Raw genomic sequence first — 23,362 nt, 5'->3', positions numbered from 1 at the left:
ATGTTGTTCTTTGTGGAAGTCATTGATGAAATTCTATGTATTTTAGCCCGCAAACTTTCTTCAAACAAAAACAGCGCCATCTAGTATCGAGTTCTGTAATTATCTCTTTGTTTATGGATTTGAAGTAAGACCGCCACGCATGCAATACATTATGACTGGGGATTCCCCTATTCGTCGACGCTGAATATGAGGCGACGACAATCACTGTCAAACGTGTTCACTATTACTCTGACTCTGGTAACGTGACTTCCTGGTAACGTGTTAGGTAGGAAAAGCAGTAAAAAAGTGCATATTAAGGGAGCAGATTTGAAATAATATTTATACTTAACAAGAAATAATTAAAGGTAAGTGGATTTTTGAATGATACAATTATATCATGATCACTTAACAATTTTAACTTAAAATTAGATGTATTATTACAAGCTTTTATTTAGCTTGCGTTATGTAAATAAAAGTATGTAGGTATGTTCGTATGTTGATGCAATTATCCTCAATCCTCAACCGACTGGGATAAAATTTTCCATACACGTTTATTTTGGATGATAGTGCATAGTTAGCTGAGAGTCGTCATTGGATAATAATGGTGGATAGCCTAAGATGTGTACTAGATATTTATTTTTAACATAATATGCGTAAGTACCTAATCGAATTAAAGAAGTTGCTGAGAAAAATACAGAACAATACGATAATAAACTAGCGTCTGCGTTTAATCCTCCGAGGAGATGTAATTTTACAAAGGTTTTTTGTATTTATTTTATTATTTTTTTAATAAATTTATTGTAAATAACAAGAAATAATCATTGTAAAAAAATAGGCACTCTATTGTTGAATTTTCGTCAGACCAACTAATCATCGTTCATTTTTTTAGGTTCAATGGGGAGACCTAAAGATTTACGCATATGGGAGCACTACCGTACTTTACCAAACAAGTCTGTTTCTTGCAAGCTTTGTAATAAGGTCTACAAATTCAGTAATGCTGCCAAAATGCTTCAACATCTTATCACTTGTCCAAAATCTCCAGAAACATTAAAAGACTCTATGAAACTTATAAAAGATAGCTCGTCCAAAACCAAAATGTCTGGACTGTCAGAGATAGAGACAAATGATTCTTTTATAAGCCCCTCGTCGTCTGCTAACACTACAATAAATGCTGAGTTTCAAGACACCGATGATCATATAAAAACAGAATTAGCGAGAGCTATATTTGTAACAGGGACGCCATTATCGATGGTGCAACATCCTTTATGGATACAATTTTTCGAAAAATTGCAACCAAAATTTAAAATACCTTCACGTAAAGCTTTAGCGACAAAATACTTAGATAAAATATATAGAGAAATGCGTTTTGAGTTAAATGAGGAACTAAATGCTTGTAGTTACTTACACCTTCAGTGCGATGGCTGGTCTAATTTAAGAAATGAAGGAATAATAAACTTTCTTATATCAAAACCTCAACCTGCATACGTTAAAAGTTTGAATACAGAAAGTAATCCTCACACTAGTGAATACCTTAGCCAAGAAGTTGAAAAAGTAATGAAAGTGTATGGAGCAAATAAGTTTCTTGTACTTATTGGCGATAACGCTAGAAATATACAAAAGGCATTCGAATTAACAAAACTCAAATATCCACATGTTGTTCCTCTCGGTTGCTGTGCACATATCCTTAACTTGTTGTGCCAAGATATTGTAAAGATACAAGAAGTAACTGTGTTTATTATGCAAGCCATAAATATAATAAAAACTGTTAAAAGGAGTCAACGATTAAGTTCCTTGTTGATAAAATCAAGGCAGGGTGAAGATTCTACACAAACACTAAAATTGCCTTGTGCTACAAGATGGGGAAGTCATGTTACTTCGTTAAAAAGTTTGAAAGCAAATAAGATAGCTTTGCAAATATTAACAGTTAGAGAAGATGTGGTAATTTCAAGAGATATTAAAGATTTAATTCTAAGTGATGATTTCTGGACGAAGACAGGGGAATGTATAAGTATTTTGGAACCAGTCACTGAAAGCATATTTTACTTAGAGAGCGACCAGAATCGTTTGCATCGCACATACATTACATTTAGAGATGTACAAGCTAAGATACGTTTTGCATTAAATGAGATTTCGACATTGAGCGAAGAAAGCAAACAGCAGATTCTAACATCAGTATCTTCAAGATGCAATATGGCAATGAGGCCAATACATTTTGCAGCATATATTCTAGACCCCAGGACTCTAGGAGTCGAACTTACTCAAGAGGAAGAACTTAAGGGTATGGAGTTTATCTACAATTTAAGCCAACACTTAAGTTTGTCAAATGTAATGGCAGATTTGGCGTGTTATAAAGCTAAAGAAAACTTTTGGGCCAGAGGATTTGTATGGAGCTCATTAGATAGCATTGAGCCCCTAATATGGTGGAAAGGTATTTGTGGTTCCACTGAGTTAAGCAAAGTAGCGATTCGTATTCTATCAGCTCCCTGTACTTCGGCAGCCACTGAGCGTTCCTTTAGTATCCAAGGCTACATACATAATAACAAAAGAAATCGACTTACAACTGAAAGAACTGAAAAAATTTCATTCATTTGTTATAACTGGAATCTTAAACATAAAGCTGAATGCGAGGACATTCAGTTTAATGAAGAAAATACCTTAGAAGCTTTCATTGAGCAAGTAAATGAACATAACAGTTTAGACGAAATAGAGCCTATCGAACCTATACAATTCATCGCTTGTAATAACTCTGAATCTGACAGTGATTGACTGTAGTTTTACATTTTACTTTCATCTCTTTCTTAATAAACTCAAAATCAAATTAAAAGTTTTTTATTCTGTAGGCTGCATAATAATATTGTCTATGTCCAGTATAGTGGACGTCTTGCGGCTGAGATGACGATGATGAAGTACAAAATCATAAACACCCAAAAATTTGGGTGTTTATGGGGTTTAAACCCAATAAACCCAAAACACCCGGTTTTTACCCACCAGACTTTAAACCCACCCAGGTGGATTGCCCATCTCTAATTACAGTGTATAAGCGACTCGTTTGAAACAATGGAAAAAAATTGTTTTTAGGAAAAATTGCTTATAGAGGAAAAAGGAGTATAAAAATACTTACCGTGTGGAAAATATTTTCACTTATTTCTTTTACTAACTAAGCTGAGTGGAAAAAATAAAATATAAAGAATGTAACTTATAGAGAGGTTGCTTATATGGAGCGTTCACTGTAATATAAAGTTAACCCTTCTTTGCAGGGGGGAAAGGGATTGTTAGTGATGGAGACTGAGAATCTCATTGCTAGCAATATACCCAACCAGGTCGACCTCCTCGCGGTTCCCCCTGGAAACTATCATGGTTAATTCCTGATGAATTCATCATGATGGGCTAACTGGCCTGTTTTCATTCTCATCTATCTCCCTTCACTGGTGCTCCGCCAGCGTATCCCGTTAGCGCAGGCGGGGTTACCATTCCATTTTCACCCATCAAAAAAAACCCTTCTTTGCATGATTTTTTTATCGGTGAAGTAAATCAAGGTGATATAATTCATGATTAAAATTAAAGGAAAAATGGTTAAAAAAATAAATTTGACAGCTATGTTTTTTTTTTCTGCAATGGACATTAAAAAGGTATCCAGACACGATCACATTAGAGTGAACTTGTTCTTTTATATAATTTTTGGGCATTCAATGTTACGATGGAAATTTCCACCAGTATGCAAAGAAGGGTTAAAGAGTTTGTTTGGTCGAACGCGCTCTTTTCAGGAAATACTAATTCGATTCGAAAAATTCTTTTAATGTTGAGTAACGCATTTATTAAGGAATGCTATAGGCGATATAAGATTACGCTACGACCAATAGGAGAGGAGCAGCAATAAAAAATGTTGTAAAAATGGGAAAAAATAATATTTTTGAAAGCTTTTATTGCTGATGAAGTCGGGTAGGTCAGCTAGTAGACGTAGTACGTTGGTTAAAATATTTGAGTAGTAAGCCAATAAAAATCTTTTTCATTCATTCAGGTGGTAGAGCCACGCTGTAATACCATATGGTATTGCAGCATGAATGGGCCGGCTCGACCGGGGAAGTACCACACCCTCACAGAATACCGACGCTAAGTGGTTGCACTTTCAGTGCGATCACATTCCGTATGGTGAGTGAGGGAGTCCGGAGGCCCATCCCATACCCATCCCATACCCATCCCTTTCCTAATCCTAAAATCCTTTCCCCAACCCCGTCCCCCTATCCTACAACACGCAACCATGGCAGTGGAATTAAAAAAAAAATAACATACCCCAGGGAGGTACCAGTAACCATGTTGCTGGAGAATCCTCTCTCGAGCAACCACGCTCGGGCTGCCCTGCGTATTCTGGGGGGGGCAAAATTCCGCTCTTTGGAACCAAGGGCAAACGGAGCAAGATTTCTACGGCATCCCCTTCGCTCAATGTGAGCTTCTGCAATATTAGGGGATTACATTCTAACCTAAACGCTGTCCACCACCACCTAGAAACGGCGCGGCCGGCATTGCTCTTTCTAACGGAGACACAGATATCCTCTCCAAACGAAACTTCATACCTGACGTACCCGGGCTATAAACTTGAACATTGTTTTGTTTCGCGTGCCGGTGTATGCGCGTATGTCAGAGAGGATATCTGCTGTCGCCGCATTTGAACTCTTGAAGGTACGGACCTGTCCATTTTATGGCTACGCGTAGACTGCAATGACCATCCTCGCGTCTATGCATGCCTATACAGGTCCCACAGCGGTAACATCGAAACCGACCAACTCATTGAGCACGTCCAAATGGCTACAGATTCCCTACTCGAACAGATTCCTTCCGCTGAAGTCGTGATTCTTGGCGATTTTAATGCCCACCATACCGAATGGCTTGGTTCACGTACAACCGACTATGCGGGAAGATCTGTTCATGACTTTGCTTTGGCTTATGGTCTGACGCAGCTTGTTTCCTCGCCTACGCGAATACCTGATGTGTTGGACCATTCACCTTCACTGTTGGACCTTCTGCTGACCACCCACCCAGACAACTATGTGATTTCCGTCGAAGCTCCGCTTGGATCGTCGGATCACAGTCTGGTGCGGAGCGAGGTGCCTCTCATGAGTCCGATTCCACCACGTTCCACGGGTAGACGTCGTGTTTGGCACTACAGGTCAGCAGACTGGGATGAGATGCGGATTTTTTCGCATCTTACCCATGGAGGCAGGTTTGCTTCACACTGGATGATCCCGACGCCATTGCCAATTCCATTGCTGATGTGGTGCTTCAGGGAATGGAATTATTTATTCCTAACTCTGTGGTGCCCGTCGGCGGGAAATCCCAGCCCTGGTATGGAGCCTCTTGTAGAACAGCATCTCGTCTGAAACAGGAGTGCTTCCTAACCTGGGCTAAAGGTGTGGCGTCGCGAGATCCTAACACCAGTGCTCTTAAAAGAAGTATAACTCTGCCTCTAGGTGTTTCAAAAGAGTTATAGCTACAGCGAAGTCAGAGCATATTAGTAGAATTGGCAAGAGATTGGCTAGTTTGCCCTCTGGAACTCGAGCTTTCTGGTCTCTTGCCAAAGCTGCACAAGGGAATTTCTGTAAGTCATCTTTTCCACCATTGCGCAGGGAGGATGACTCGTTGGCCCAGAACGCTAAGGAAAAGGCCGATCTTCTTGGATCCATCTTTGCGTTAAACTCGACATTGGATGACGGGGAGAAATCACCACCGACCATCACGTGTTGTAGGAGCTCTATGCCTGACATTAAATTCACGCATAGCTCAGTGCGTAGAGCACTTTTCTCCCTCGAAATCCATAAGTCGAGTGGGCCCGATGGTATTCCTCCAATTGTGCTTAGGACGTGCGCACCAGAGTTGGCTCCGATTCTTACGCGTCTTTTTCGGCTTAGCTACTCATCGGGCATAGTCCCAAAGTTTTGGAAAACTGCTCTGGTGCATCCGATCCCTAAAAAGGGAGATCGCTCAGATCCAGCTAACTATAGGCCCATAGCTATCACTTCCTTATTCTCGAAGGTTATGGAATCCATCATTAACCGTCAACTGCTCCGGTACCTAGAAGAACACCAGCTGATCTGTGATCGCCAGTACGGCTTTCGACAGGGACGTTCGGCCGGTGATCTTTTAGCTTACTTAACACACCGATGGGCAGTGGCTATCGAGAGTAAGGGAGAGGCCTTAGCAGTTAGTCTGGATATCGCGAAGGCCTTTGATCGGGTGTGGCATAGAGCGCTGCTTTCAAAGCTACCTTCATTTGGGTTGCCTGCGAGACTGTGCATTTGGGTCGCCAGTTTTCTCAAGGAACGTAGCATTAAGGTCGTAGTCGACGGAGCATGCTCTGATTTAAAACCTTTGAATGCTGGTGTCCCGCAAGGCTGTGTACTATCTCCGACTCTGTTTCTTCTGCATATCAATGATATGTTACAGATAAGTAATATTCATTGCTATGCAGACGACAGTACAGGAGATACATTATATACCGGTCATGCAAGGATCTCGCGGGCACATACCGATGAGTGCCGGAATAGACTTTTTCGAAACTTCACTCCATCAAGTTTCGATCTGGGGTGAACAAAATCTTGTCCAATTTAACCCCAAAAAGACACAAGTCTGCGCGTTTACCGCAAAAAAGACGCCGTTTGTCGTATCTCCTCACTTTCAGGGCACTTCCCTTGATAAAAAGTCGAGTCTAGGAATTCTGGGCGTTGATATATCTTGCGACGTCCAGTTTTGCGGTCATCTGGAGGAGAAGGCTAAGATAGCTTCCAAGAAGTTAGGAGTGCTCAATAGGGTGAGACGATATTTCATGCCAGAACACCGCCTGAAATTATATAAAGCCCAAGTCAGGCCGCATATGGAATACTGTTCTCACCTGTGGGCAGGAGCGCCACAGTACCAACTCCTTCCGTTAGACCGCATTCAAAGTCGGGCGGCTCGAATTATCGATAGTCAACGCCTTACTGTCCGACTTGATCCACTGAAGCTGCGCAGAGATGTTGCATCTCTGTGCATCTTCTACCGAATTTATCATGGGGAGTGTTCTGAGGAATTGTTCGGATTGATACCTGCTGCTGATTTTCACCACCGTACAACCCGCCACAAACTAAAGTTTCATCCCAATCATCTGGACGAGTGGCGGTCTTCCACCGTGCGTTTTTCAAGGCACTTTCTTCCACGCACAACCATTCTTTGGAATCAACTTCCAGCAGCAGTATTTCCGAACCGATACGACAACATAACCTTCAAGAAAAGAGTACATTCCTTTTTAAAAGGCCGGCAGCACACCTGCAATGCCGCTGGTGTTGTGGGTGATCATGGGCGGCGGTAGTCACTTACCATCAGGTGAGCCGCATGCTCGTTTGCCCCCTGTGTTGTATCTGCTTTGTCTTTGAAACAGATTTGACTATTTTTTTTTTACTGGGTGAAAATCGTATAGTAACGCCGCCTGCGCTAACGGGATACGCTGACGGAGCACCAGTGAGGGGTGATAGATGAGAATGAAAACAGGCCAGTTAGCCCATCATGATGAATTCATCAGGAATTAACCATGATAGTTTCCAGGGGGAACGCGAGGAGGTCGACCTGGTTGGGTATATTGCTAGCAATGAGATTCTCAGTCTCCATTACTAACAATCCCTTTCCCCCCAAGATTTGACTATTGGCATATTTACATTTGTTTGTTTGTCTGTAAGTGTATTGTATCTGTACATATATAATCAGAAATGTTTAAGAAACAAACAGGACAGTCGTCTCTTATGATAGTACCTATGAGGCTGACGCAAATAACAATGTTTCGATAGGTACGTAGGTACTTACTTCGAAATGATGTGGATGAAATGGCGTGAATTTACAGGGTACGGAGGAATAACACCTGAGTCCTCAGGAATGGCAACGCATGGGGGGTATCATGGGCGAAACAGTATACTCTGTTATGTCCATGGTATTACTCATGTCTATAGGCGACGGTGACCACTTTCCATCAGGTGAGCCGTCAGCTTGTTTGTCATTCTAAGTTGTATAAAAAAAAAACATTTTTCTTTTATCTGTAAATTTATTAAAATTATATTATAAATGTATGATCACAATAATAAATAAATCTAGTCCTAATTATTCTTACGGTATGATGGTATAGAAGGTAAGATAAAAGGAAGGAGGGGGAGAGGGAGACCGAGACATAGTTACATCAGGCAGATCAAGGAAGGAGTTGGTGTAGTGTCGTATCAAGAGGTGAGGAGACTCGCTGAAAATCGTAGCGAGTGGCAAGAGCTCCACCGACAAGAGCGCAGCTCTTAAATGGATAGATAGATAGATAGATGTTATATTTTAAATATATATCTAATATTAATTTATTTCCAACACTCAGACAGAATTCTTTATTCAACTTTATTCAAAACAGTGATTTGCAGAATTGCCTAACTATGGCCCCATATGGGTCTAGCCATTTATGTATTACTATACATATACACAATTTTATGTATCTAAGTATTTTTAAATGGGTGATAATGGAATGGTGAATAAGTGAGGGATGACAGGTGAGGATTAAAAGGCAGGTCAGTTAGCCCATCGTGACGATTTCCACTAGAATTCACCACGACGGTTTCCAGGGGGAACCGCGTGGAGGTCGACCTGATAGGGTGTATTGCTAGCAATGGGCCAATTAGACTCCACTATTAACAATCCCTTTCCCCCCGTAACTAAGTATTTATATAATTTCTAATCCTTGACTTCTAAGCTATGGCTTGTATTTTAAAAGCCAGTCCCTTATCATCCTTATCATTCCAATCTTAACAAAACAAAATGATACCTAAGTACTAGTACTTAGGTATCATTTTGTTTTGTTAAGAATTTGGAACGAGAGTTCCTAAAAAATGATCTAAATGCTACCTAGACAGATATGCTTTAAGAGTTTAAGACAAATTACTTAAAGAACGCAAATAATATATTCGAATTAGAGCTAAGTGCGCGCCCCCTGTACCGCGGAGCGGGTACAGGTGAGATGGGGCGAGTGCGGGGCGCGGCGCGGGGCGGGGGCGGGGGCGGGGGACGACTCGAGGCGCAAATGAGAATTCCGCAGCGCAACGATCAATTCGTGAAATGTTCACATTTCGCAAACGTCTCAACTTGGTATAGGGATGCGAAGCGACGGATTGTCGATATCGACAGTTTTTATGAAACTCAATTTTTTATGCAAATTTTTTAATAATAATCAAAGGTGTTTTATCATAAAAATGTATTTAACTAAATACGGAGTCGCCGTGTGCGCTCCGGTCTAAAAAGGGCCACCTCTTCCTTTCTCGTGGGTGTAGTACGAGGCGACTAAGGGAGGGCGAGGGATGGGCAGCAGCGTCCCTCTTAAAGCATCTCTAAAAGCCTGTGGTTATCAACCCGCCTGCCAAGCGTGGCAACTACTGGTAAAACTCCCCTTATGGGGTAGACTTATGTCCAGTAGTGAACAATGAACGGTTGAAAAATAATAAAAAAAAATACAGAATCACCTCCAATCTACTTCTCTTAAGAATAGTACTTAATTATTTATCTAACTATGCCAGGAAAATTATCTTGATTTGTTCACCCATTACAATCAACATCTGTAATATTTAGCAGTAGCGTAACAATAGGGTGGCAGGACTGGCAAAATGCCACGGGCCCCCGACCCAAAAGGGCCCCGGCTGAAGAGGCCGCGAGCTCAGATTTTTTTTCACATTGTACCTGAGTACTTTATTTTACTTGAAAAGTATTTTTTTTACTGATAGGGCCCCATCAAAAGAATTTGTCACAGGCCCCAAATGGTATAGTTACGCCACTGATATTTAGTAATTGCCACCAAGTTACCGTATCTACTATACCAGAGAACGTTTGTAAATTATGAAAACATTTACGTATACCAGAGGGAGACTTTGTCCAAAAGTCGATTGCTTGGGTACCTCTGTCCCATTCTTGTTTCAACCGTGAAGCAGTTGTGTTTGCATGGCTGTGTTTCGCTTTGAAGGATGGGATATGGCAGTAAATTTTCAGGGTACAGAGGAATAACACCTGAGTCCACAAGAATGGCAACGCATGGGGGGTATCATGGGTGAAACAGTATACTCTGTTATGTCCGTGGTACTGCTCATGTCTATAGGCGACGGGTACCACTTTCCATCAGGTGGACCGTCAGCTTGTTTGCCATTCTAAGAAGTATATAAAAAAAAAACTACAATTTAATTACCGTTTTTATTGGTTACCTACTTATTCAGCTAGTGTGTTATATAAGTTTAATACGACCAAGTTCTATAAACAAGAAAACCTTCGTAAAGAGTAGGAGGTAATGTTATGAGCTTTCTACCACAACAGAGTCTGCTTCAACTGCCTAAGACAATCGCTTCTTTATTTTATTGTGTGTCTATGAGTACACTTACCTGATTTGACAATTCACGACGTTGAAGGCTCTAAACAGCACTTCTAGCGTAAAAATCGCTTTTTCAATTTAATTCATTGTTAAATACGACTTCATACTTTACAGTATAAGCTTAATATTATCTGTATTGTTTTTTTTTTGATGGGTGAAAATGGAATAGTAACCCCGCCTGCGCTAACGGGATACGCTGGCGGAGCACCAGTGAAGGGTGATCGATGAGAATGAAAACAGGCCAGTTAACCTATCATGATGAATTCATCAGGAATTAACCATGATAGTTTCCAGAAGGAATCGCGAGGAGGTCGACCTGGTTGGGTAATTGCTAGCAATGGGATTCTCAGTCTCCATTACTAACAATCGCCCCCCGTCCTATCTGTATTGTTGGAATTTTCAATGTTTTAATACTCGAACTAAATGTAGCAGGTAGGTATTCATCGACATATGTAGTTGTCGACATTGTGCCCTCACTAGCGGGAGCGTGGGAGCGGAGCAAATATCTTCGCAAGCGTTAAAATGAAATGTTCGCAATTTGAATATCGTTCCCGGGCTCCTCTCCCCCCCCCCCCCCCCGCCCCGCGCGAGCACCCCCCGCACCCGACGTCGACCGCTGGGCCCCGCTCGCCCTCGGGATACGTCTTGGAGAGACGTAGGACGTAAACTTTTTTGTTCGAATAAATAATAAATTAATAATACATATTTTTTTTATGGGTGAAAATGGTATGGCGCGCTAACGCGCTCGGAGCACCAGTGAAGGGTGATAGATGAGAATGAAAACAGGCCAGTTAGCCCATCATGATGATTCATCGTCTTAGTTTCCAGGGAGAAGACGACCTGGTTGGGTATATTGGGGATTCGTAAACTTTTTAATACATATTTAATTAGTTCGAATAAATAATAAATTAATAATACATATTTTTTTTTATGGGTGAAAATAAAAAGTAGCCTATGTCTTTTTCCATTCCATATACCCCGCCTGCGCTAAAAATTTTTGAAATTTTTGGATTTTCAACAGCTGGCGGAAAACCAGTGAAAAAAAGGGTGATAGATGAGAATGAAAAAAGACCAGTTAGCACATCATAATGAATTTTTTTTCTAAATTTTCATCGTTTTTCACTCTATGAATTAATAGGTCCATGATAGTTTCGACCATTTGTCTCCGAGATATCGAGAATGCAAAAGCATCCTTTTCCATTCAACTGCTAATATCTCTGAACTACTGGAGGTCCCACACAGTCAAGGTTGGGTATATTGAATAAAAAAGTGGAAAAAAGTGACTTTTTCTCCTTTTTTGGTTACTTGTGTATCTCCATTACTAACAATCCTATTGTTCCTTCCCCCCCTGGAATAATACATATTTAATTAAAAAATAAGGTAATAATAATAAATTGTATCCAATTTTTTGTTTTTTAATAAAAAAAAATCAAAAAAATCAAGTAAAAAAATTTTTTTTTGAAAAGTCGTAACTGAGTGAATATTTTATCTAGTTAGACTTGATAATACTTATGGAAAAGGATGCTTTTGCATTCAAAGTTCGATATCTCGGACATTTATAATTTTTTTGACTGAATAAACACGCTTTTACAATGGAGTAGCTCGAAAAAATTTTTCCATGCCTGATCATTATAAAAAGTAAAAAATTTTTTCACCAAAAAATCTGAAAACTAGAGTTTTCAAGCTTCAAAACCCTTTTTTTAAATTTCCTGTCTTATTTTTCACTGAAATACAGCCTGTTGAAAATCACCCAAAAATTTCAAAAAATTTTATGTTCCCTTAATTTTTGCGAGGAGTGTATATAATACGTGTAGGTGGGGGAAGAAGGGATTGTTAATAATGGAGATTAGTAGCCCTATTGCTTGCAATATACCCTGTCAGGTCGACTTCCCCATGGTTCCCCTTGGAAACCATCGTGATTGATTTATTATTAGATTCGTCAAGGTAGGCTGGCTGACCTGCTTCATCCTCACCTATCATCCCTCACTGGTGCCCCGCCAGCGTATATCGTTACACAGGCGGGGTTACCATTCCATTATCATCCACTAAAAAAATACATGTAGGTACCTACATTTACCAAATTTCATAGTGACTGGTTAAGCTGGGCCTCTAGACAAGTGGCAAGCGAATTCGTCGATGGAATCGCTAGCGAGTCCATGAGTTGGAATGAGTCATCCGGTGTTGCTATCTCATTCTATCTCACGGACTCGCTAGCGATGGCGATTCCATCGACGAATTCGTTTGCCACTTGTCTAGAGGCCCTGGTAACATACTAAAAGGTAATAAACAAACAAATAAACTTTCAAATTTATAATATTAATAGGGATTATTTGAAGTCAACTAAGATCAACTAAGATATAAGAGGACGGAGTATCAAAACTGGTCTTGCGTTCATAACAAAAAAAATTCACACATTTTCACACACCAAGGCTTATGTTTAGCGGTGAACAGTAAACGGCTGATGATGACGATGATGATATCACAAAATTTAATGCATTTAAAATATTATTCAAAAAATTTGAGTCAGACGATCAAGAGATTAACTGCATGGGAAAAATGAAGGGAACACTAGGTGTCATGTCGTGTGGGGAAGTCTAAGATATGGACTGGAATAGAGCTGGCTGGACGAATACATGAATGTTTTGCCCCGACAAGAGGAAACTGTTTTTTTTTTTTTTATTGGTGAAATAAATCAAGGTGATATAATTCATGTTATAAAATTAAAGGAAAAATGGTTAAAAAATAAATTTGACAGCTATGTTTTTTTTTCTGCAATGGACATTAAAAAGGTATCCAGACACGATCAAATTAGAGTGAACTTATTCTTTTATATAATTTTTAGGCATTCAAAGTTACGATGGAAATTTCCACCAGTATGCAAAGAAGGGATAAAAAAATTAAGAGTATTTTTTTTTATACAACTTAGAATGGCCAACAAGCTGACGGCCCGCCTGATGGAAAGAATAATCAAGAATAATAATATCGAACGCTGGAGAGGTTACGTTGTGTCGTCGTTTCTCGCCGGATATTGTGTTGTTGAAGTAATTTCAGAGACATTGCGGGACGAGGAGGCTTTATTACATTCGCCATGTATCTGTACGTAGATCAGTATCTATGTACCCACGAGTACGCATTCATGGCAGAGATCGGCGAGTACGTCTGTCTGTACTCACAATATACCAACGTTGGTCTTTTGAAGGCATTCGTCATTTTTCATTGGGGTTTTGTTATACAAAATGGAGATACTACATTTAGCGACATTCAGTTGTTTTTTTTTTTTTATGAGACAAAAAGATTTGTAAGTCTGCGATTATCGTTGGCACGTAATTAGATATTGTTATTTTTTTTTTACTTAGAATGAGCAAACAAGCTTACGGCCCACCTGATGGAAAGTGGTAACCGTCGCCTATAGACAAGAGCAGTACCATGGACATAACAGAGGATATTGTTTCACCATTCTTGAGGGCTAAGGTGTTATTTATCTGTACCCTGTAAACTCACTGCCATATACCACCTTTCAAACCGAAACACAGCCATGCAAACACAACTGCTTCACGGTAGAAACACGAATAGCACGTAATACGATTAGTTGCAAGTAAAAACCAACTTAGTCCATGTGACAGTAATGGTATATTAATTGATTACCAGAGGGAGACTTTGTACAAAAGTCGATTATTTGGACACCTCTGTCCCATTCGTGTTTAACCGTAAAGCAGTTGTGTTTGCATAGCTGTGTTTCGATTTGAAAGGTGGTATATGGCAGTGAGTTTACAGGGTACAGATGAATAACACTTTAGCCCTCAGGAATGGCGAAATAGTATACTCTGTTATGTCCATGGTACCGCTCATGTCTATAGGCGACAGTTACCACTTTCCATCAGGTGGACCGTCAGCTTGTTTGCTCATTTTAATTTGTATAAAAAAATTACCTACTAAATTATCAAACCGTTGATATGTTTCAAAAAAGTCACACATAATGAGTAGATACATAGAAATAAAAAAAAAAAAAACAGTCGCACTTTGGGAGTGACGGCAAAAGTGAAAACTTGAACAATCCTGTGTATTTTTATTAAATCGTCAGATGTGTTGGCTACGTCCTATCTCAAAAACCATCCATCGCACCTAAAGAAGACTTCACTTCAAAAATAAAAAAAAAAATCAAATTATTTCGGTAGTATCATGTACTAGATACAAGACTCAATGCTACAGGCATCCTGAAAACAAAAAGAGCTTCCCCTGTACAGCTCATTAGCGTTCCCGGCGCCCTCTGCCGGCCCCGCCCGCCGCGCACCGCCCGCAACTGTTGCCAATAGAAGCGACGGATACAGTTGCGCGCCGCGCCATTGGCTCACGCTGCCCGTCGCCTGGCGTGCTATGTTTTAGGTACATTTACCCTACTCTGTTTACGAAAACTTCCCACAGATTTTCCCATCAAAATAATCACATATGTACATTTTACTGAACACGCGTGAAGTAAAATTACAGGGTAAGAAGGCATAACATCATAGTCTGGGGGAAGAGGGATTGTTAGTAATGATAGATAGATAGATAGATGACATTTATTACCTTTACTAAGAAATTAAAACAACAAAAAGGAAAAAAAAAACAATTAATGTTGCTAAAAACAATTAATGGAGATTAGCAATCCCATTGTTAGCAATATACCATACCAGGTCGACCTTTACGCAGTTCTCCCTGCAAACCATCGTGATTGATTTATTATTGAATTTGCCACTATGGGCTAACTTACCTGCTTTCATCCTCACCTAACACCCTTCATTGGTACTCCACCAACGTATAGGTAGGTATCAAAAACGTAGGCGAGGTTACCACTCCATTCATGAAAGAAAAAATCCAGACCAACCATCAGCTTGTGTGCATTTAACATATTTGATTGTAAAACTCCGAATCGCGTGTGTACAAAGTCTTGCTTAGAAACAAACAGTTCTTTGCTCATGAAAAACTGTAATTTCCTCCGTTCAAAATGAACACGGAACCTACACGGGCGTAATCCATATCGTCACCTCTATGACAAATTTACGAATCTGCAGTTTTTTTAATATTTGACATTTCTTTAAAAATCTACGTTTTGCGTCATACTACTTATTGTGGCTTATTTTCAAATTTCTATCTCTAACGGTTAAAGAAATCGAGTAGCTCGAATCTCCATATTTTTGTGATATACCCAAAGTAAACTTACGTAGCATATTTTTATAGCATTTTCTATAATAAACACTTTAATTTGAAAATTTCAATAATTATTTTATCCATTTTTCAACCCTAATTTAGTTATTTTACATGAATGATTGCTATAACGTTGTTATTTGAACCGATGTTCTCTCCAAAACATGTGATTTAAACCTTGGTATATTTACGAAGGTGGCACTTTCGTTAGTTTGCCAGATATTAAAATAAATTATTTTCTTTGGCAACTTACGAAACTGCCACTTTCGTAGATTTGCTGTTGTATAACTCAACACCTAGGAACTCTCATGTATGAAGGTGCAAAGTAACGAATGTGCATTTATTTCTGATACATGTAATATAGCAATAATTAATTAAGCGCATTCAATAAAAAACAGGATTTTAAAACTAAAATGTTGGCATGATCTTTTACAGTAGTCTTCTGTCAAAAGTTATTTGCATTCTAATGTTTCAAAACGTTCCCCTGTAAAATGTATATTTTTCAGTTTCGTAAGTTTACCATAAAGGTGACGATATGAAATACAAAAATAATTAAATATTAAACGTTAATTTAAAGAAAGGGACTGGCAGTAAACTAGCGCTGTGCAGCTGTACTGTACACACTGCACTGGGACACTCGCAGCATCAGCTGAGCCAGTTCCTTTTATCCAATATGAGACACTTCCTATGTATATAATATTTTTGTATTTTCTGTTATAACTAGTTTTTTTTTTTTTATACAACTTAGAATGGCAAAAAAGCTGACGGCCCACCTGATGGAAAGTGGTAACCGTCGCCTATAGACATGAGCAGTACCATGGACATAACAGATTATACTGTTTCGCCCACGATACTTCGTATGCGTTACCATTCCTGAGGACTTAGGTGTTATTCCTCTGTACCTTGTAAATTCAATGCTATATCCCACCCTTCAAACCGAAATACAGCCATACAAGCACAACTGCTTTAGAAAAACGAATGGGACAGAAGAACCCAAACAAACAACTTTTGTGCAAAGCCTTTCTCTAGTAAGATGCATAAAAAACGTACCTATCTTGGACACAACAAACAAGATGTATCGAAACAGACATAAAGAATATACCAGTGAAGGATGATAGGTGAGGATGAAAGCAGGTCAGTTAGCCCATAGTGACGAATTCAACGATAAATTAGTCACGATGATTTCCAGGGGGAACCGCGTGGAGGTCGACCTGGTAGGGTATATTGATAGTAACGGGTACTAACCTCCCCATAACTAACAACCCCATCCCCTCAACCAAGTGGAGTTAGACCTGATAGGGTATATTTTAGGGAAGGTGTTTTTTAATGGATGACAATGATAACCCAGCCTACGCTATCAGTATACGCTGGCGGGGCACCAGGGAGGGATGATAGGTGAGGATGAAAAGGCAGGTTAGTTAGTCCATCGTATAAATGCACCTGAAATTTAGCACAATGGTTTTCAGGGGGGACTACGTGGAGGTGGAACAGACAGGCTATTGCTAGCATTAGGGCTGGTAGTCCGCATTCCTAACGATCCTTAAACTCGACGTATGCATGTTTTCCATCACTGTTACAGGTATAAATTTACCAGATGGAGACTTTGTACAAAACTCGATTGCTTGGATACCTCTGTCCCATTCGTGTTTCAACCGTGAAGCAGTTTTGTTTGCATGGCTGTGTTTCGATTTGAAGGGTGGGATATGGCGTGAATTTACAGGGTACAGAGGAATAACACCTGAGTCCTCAGGAATGGCAACGCATGGGGTGTATCATGGGCGAAACAGTATAGGTACTCTGTTATGTGCATGGTACTGCTCATGTCTATAGGCGACGGTTACCACTTTCCATCAGGTGGGCCGTCAGCTTGTTTGCCATTCTAAGTTGTATAAAAAAATAAAATAAAAAGAAACAAAGAACTTGCAGTCGGATCTCTAACGATATTTAAATATCGCTGATCACTCCCATCAATAACTTCAAACACAAACAAACCTCCCCATTTCTTTGGCAAATTGGTATACTTTATCGTAGTGCTGGGTGGCGGGCGGACGGTGGCCGGCGGACAGCGGACGGTGGACGGTGGCGGCAGTATGTCAAAGCTCGCTGACGACGCGGCCTGCATGCTCATACCGCACGGTAGAATAGTGTGGAACTAACTATAACCCTGTTAGCATATTTTTAAACTCTTTTTTTTTTAAACATTTTTTAAACACTAGCAGTTTAGCTATACAAATTCCAGTGATGCAACGTTTCAAATAACTATCTCCATAGATTTTTTTTATTCTATTTAATTTAAACTACCCTCCAAAAATAAGCATAACGTGTATGGTGTAAATATAATATTTTTAATTATTCTAGATATAAGCTGTTGATTCCAGATGTAATATTAAAATAAAGGGCGGGGAGGAAGGGATTGTTAGCAATGGAGTTCGACATTGCTAACAATATGCCCTATCAGGTCGACCTCCACGTGGTTTCCCCTGAAACCATCGTGAACAATTCTTGTTGAATTCGTCACGATGGGCTAACTGACCTGCTTCATCCTCATCTATCATCCTTCACTGGTACCCCGTCGGTGTATACCAATAGCGCGGGTGGGGTTACCATTCCATTATCGCCCATTAAAAAAAAATATTAAAATAAAAATAAAAGTGTATATTATATATTCATTCACTAAGCAAGAGATGTCACCCTAATAGACCGAGCGAGGCATATCCACATTCTAAGCAGTTGTAAGATTAGGTCCAAATAAAACACGCTCACTAAAATATGGCTAAGATTATACAGCCTTGTTATGAGACAACCAAGAAAGATATAAATTTAGATATCTCTCCAAAGAGGCGAAGAGGACATCTAATAACTTGGCAGTCCGTCAACAACAATGACCTGATGAACACCCAAGAAAACAATTCAACGACCTAGGACAGAAGTGACTGGTAAAGAATGACGAGAAAGTCGACTCCAAATGAAAAGAGATTATAATAAGACTAGACAGAAAGCTAGCCTTATTTTCTGTTCCTTATCCTGAAAAATATATCGAAGAACCGACAAACGACAGGGAAGAAAGGTTCTTGAGTGGCGACCCCGTACGGCAAAAAATAAAAAATAGTGCAGTTTAGGACGACCACTCCACTAGATGAAGTGACGACCTCAAATGTATTACAGGGATGCAAGTGGTTCAGGACCGTTCCATAACCCTTTCAGACCCAAGATTTTTTTTCTTTCAGATTAAATATATTTTCGTGTTTTGGAGCCAAGCCATCTTGCCGGCACGCACGAGACTACTGCACCACCTAACCGCTTAAATGATTTCTTATTGGCTGGTTTAGAATCTCACTATCATGTTATTTCAGCTTCGTGCGTAAAAATGAATTGCGCGCGGTTTTAGAATTGTTTAAAGTTACAACTCACGCCCGTATCGTTCAGGTCTGAAAGGGATATGGCAGTGTATGGAAGAGACCTATGTTTAGTAGTAGAGAAGTAATGGCTGAAGTACGTATTGAATTTGAGTTTTTTATTTTTATTAGTACAACTCATTTATATATATATATATATATATATATATATATATATATATATATATATATATATAAATATAATAATAATAATAAATAAATTTATTTCTTTATACAAAGGTAGTTAGTTACATTACAGGGTTTGGTATCTCCTGTTAAGCAAAAATTGCTTGTGTTAGAGAAACCGTCCTTCACAACAATAATTAAATTTGATACTCATTACAATTTACTTTTCTTTTTTTCTTAATCAGCATTAAAAATTTTACTTTGTTTTACTTTTATACAATAATACTAAAAAATTTACATATCATAAAAAAAGAAAAAATGTCTATTTATGATAATAAATGCGGTCGTGTATGTGCTTGTTCTTCTTGTGTGTATGTGTGTGTGCGAGCGTGTGTGTGCGTGCGTCGTGTGTGTGTGCGTGCTTCTGTGTGTGTGTGTATGTGTGAATTTGTGTGTATGGTATAGATATATATAATAATATAGTTTGTGTTCTTTATTATTTTTTTTTTTTACTTTTGTACTTTTTATTTATATTTATATGGTTATTTATTTAATTCCAGACTATATTTTCTATTTCATCGTAACTTTTGGCTTTAAGCCAAGTAACTAGAGTCTTTTTACATTTATGATAATTGAGTGAATATATATCGAGTTCTTTATTTAAATTGTTATATATTTTTGATGATTGACTGGTGTATTGTCTTTTTGCATATGTAGTTTTAACTGTCATTGTATCAGCTACTTTGTGTTTTCTTCTATTTTTATTCTTTTCAGGATTATATGTTAGCGATTTATGTTTTTTTAATGTAAGTTGAAGTACATATAATTTTCTTACTGTCAGAAGATCGGTTATTAAGTAAAGGCTTTCAGTAGGGAACCGAAATGGTTTAAAGTACATCACCTTTAACAGCGATCTCTGTGCCCTTTCTAGTTCTAGAAATTTTATTTTTGTTGCCCCTCCCCAAATTGCTAAGCAGTAAACAAGGATAGATTGAGCCAAGGAGACATAAATTCGCTGCAATAAGGTTTTTGTAGTAATATGACGTAGCATTTTAAATACCCAAATAAGCTTTCGAATTCTATTCATAATTATTTCAGAGTGTTGGTGCCAAGATAAACGCTGATCGATAATTACTCCCAGGTATTTGGTGTTATGTACCTTATTAATTGTAGCGCAAGAACAATTTATTTTGATTTTGTGGATCTTTATATTAAATATATTTTGTGGTTGTGTACGATCATAGTTAGTAAAACAGATAGTTAGATTTAATGGCATTTAAAGTCAGTAGATTATATTGCAGCCAATCCGCTATTTTAGCCAGTTCGCTCTCAGTATGTAACTTTACTTGTTCCCAAGTCTCTCCTGTGAAAATAACAGCTGTGTCATCAGCAAATGAAATAACTAATCCCACTTCTAATGCCATGTTACATAAAGTATTAATATATATAAGAAACAGTGTAGAATTCCTTGCGGGATCCCGTACTAACTGTTTCTTCTGTTATAAATTCATCTTAACCCTTTGTTTCCGTTCACATAGGTAGTCTTTAAAAAGTTTAAGAGGTATTCCGCGCGGTTTGTAAACGGAAACAGTGTCAAAGGCTTTTTTGATATCAAGGAAAACAGTTAAACACTCAACGCCTCTGTAATTTTAGTTCAAACTGCGTCCTCAGTAAAAGCCCCTGTCTAAAACCGAATTGATAATATATTGTATTTAGTTATATAATTTGTTAACCGGTTGTTAATTAATTTTTCTAAAGTTTTTGAAATAGGTGTTAGAAATTGGCCTGTAATTTTCGTTTGTTAGTACACAGGCGTTATAAGAGCCTGCTTCAAAGCGTTAGGGAAGTGATTTTGTAAAATATTTAAAGTACTTAGAAGATAGATATTAAATTATATTGTTAGTCACGTCCATAGTGGCTAACGGCCGCGATCTAGCTGACCAACAAAAACACTGTGCGCCCAACCCGTCCGATGCGGCGTTTTTTACTGGCGGCCACTCGGCTGCGAGTGAGTTTGATGGAGAGCCGCCGCCCGCCGCCCGCCCGCCCGCCCGCCGCCCGCCGCCGCGCGTCAGCGTTTCATCTCATGTTTATAACCCTTCCCTCGCTGAGGGTCCGCATTTTTTGTTTTCGTTTCAGTGCGTCGCGTGGCCGGACTCTCTTCTGCTATTGGTACTCGTTATTTTTCCTTCTGGGACGTTAATTGATTCTAATATATTTCCTATATCGATAATTTCAACTGTTAATGCTTTATTATGTATTTTTTTATGGGTGATAATGCTATGGTAACCCCACTTGCGCTATCGGTATACACCGGCGGGGCACCAGTGAAAGATGATAGGTGAGGATGAAGTAGGTCAGTTAGCCCATCGTGACAAATTCAACAAGAATTGTTCACGATGGTTTCCAGGGGGAACCACGTGGAGGTCGACCTAAAAAAGCATATTGCTAGCAATGGGGCTGTGAAACTGTCTGGTCGACCTCCACGCGGTGCCATCATCGTTAATCTTGTTAAATTTTTCACGGACAACTGATCCGCTTTCATACTTACCTATCCCTTCATTATGTATTATATAATATTTTCATTAAAAACTCACGCGACGCGGATGTAGCGAGAGATGATACATGAGGATGAAGTCGATTGGCCCATCATAGCGAATTCACTGGTAATGATGTCTAGATGATCTGTCTGGAGGTAGACCTGACAGTATTATACTGACAACCACTTCTACTAAATTCTAAATTAATTATATCTAAATCGAACTCCACTGTACACAAGCACGTCACGTGCACATACACACACCCAGAGAGAGAGAGACATATATATATATACAGTGGACCCCCGGTAATCCGGCAAACATTATGCAGGGCAGTGTCGGACTATCGAATTTGTCGGATTATAGACCTGGACCCCTATAGTCGATTTTTTTACGAAAGAGTACCTCCGACAAATTACATATCTAATGACGAGTCTATACTATATTATACGTACATGGAAACCATCATCGAGAGCTTAATCTTGTTAAATTTTTAATCAAAATCATGGAATACATATCAAATTATGAAGCTTTGAAATACATATTCATCAATTTTTTTTTTGTTTAAGGTTGTTATAACGCGATTTGTCCCTCAGTCTTCTCAAAAGTAAAGTTCGTTGTAGGATGTACCATTCTCTTCAGCCCATTGTAAACCTAGCTCAAAAGCGTTAACTGCGTCTTGATCTGTGACTTGTGGAGCAGTTGCAATCACGTCGTCGTTATCTTCCTGATCGTTTGTTGTATTATTAGAAACCTCTTTTATAATATCTTTGTCAACATTTCAAGAAAAACATTTTCTTCTTTATCCATTCCACGGACCAGACTTCCAAATCTTCCGTTATCTGTGTTTCAGCTTGTTCTATAACTTCCGCAGATTTGATATATAACTTTTTCCATTTAATAGTTGATGACGGTAACCCATTAAAAACCAAGTCTTTCATATTAAATTCTTTTAAAGTTTTTTCTATTGGTTGGTCTTTTGATACGCTCTCAAAAGGATAGTCGAGAGATGTTCTGGTCCATTGGTTGAATGATACAAGAAACATCGCAGTGATGCATTTATCCTCAGTTGTGAGTTCTTCTTCAGACGGATGACCCATCAAGAAGCGCTTTTTGAAAAATTATGATCAACCATTTTCTAACTTCAGGTAATGATCTTTTGTCATCCAGATGATCTGTGTGAAGGTTTCGACCAGACAGTATTATACTGACAACCACTTGTACCAAATTCTAAATTAATTATATCTAAATCTCTCCTGAATAGTCATCGTATGCCATGACGACTTTTAAAACGTTCTAGCCATCCTTTGTACATAAAAAAACTTAGCACACACACCCTTTCCTGAAGAAAGAGAGATGTTCAGCTTTCTTGAGTGTCTGTCTCTTGCCTGGCCCGCAGTCAGTAGTTGACACGAACTTCTTAATCTTCTCGTGGTTTTTTTTAATGTCATAAATTGTAGATCGGCCTACGCCGTATTCATATATATATATATAAAATATCACATTTTTCTTTAATTGTCAACGTTTTGTGCTTTCGCTTCTGGGTTTGTGATATATATATATATATATATATATATATATATATATATATATATATATATATATATATATATATATATATATATATATATATATATATATATATATATATATATATATAACTAAATAGATGCCTACAAGCGCTATCAATCGTTTGTGCAGTAAAACAAAAAAATAAACGTTTTTGTAATAATAGTTGAAAA

The 23,362-nt window shown here is 38.8% G+C and overlaps 1 protein-coding gene across 1 annotated transcript; it reads left to right on the top strand.

The window, feature by feature from the left end:
• Window positions 1–236: 236 nt before the first annotated feature.
• On the top strand, window positions 237–3,007 carry LOC128200355 (uncharacterized). Its single transcript, XM_052893537.1, has 2 exons — window positions 237–344; window positions 869–3,007. Exon 2 carries the CDS (start codon window positions 874–876, stop codon window positions 2,743–2,745), a length of 1,872 nt encoding a protein of 623 aa, XP_052749497.1. The 5' UTR covers window positions 237–344; window positions 869–873; the 3' UTR covers window positions 2,746–3,007.
• The last annotated feature ends 20,355 nt before the right edge of the window (window positions 3,008–23,362 follow it).

Source organism: Galleria mellonella, unplaced genomic scaffold (assembly GCF_026898425.1).
Source record: "Galleria mellonella isolate WM207_F2 unplaced genomic scaffold, CSIRO_AGI_GalMel_v1 utg176, whole genome shotgun sequence".
NCBI classification, from domain to species: domain Eukaryota; kingdom Metazoa; phylum Arthropoda; class Insecta; order Lepidoptera; family Pyralidae; genus Galleria; species Galleria mellonella.
Note: the sequence above shows the minus strand (reverse complement) of the source record. Positions and strands in the feature narration are given on the sequence as shown.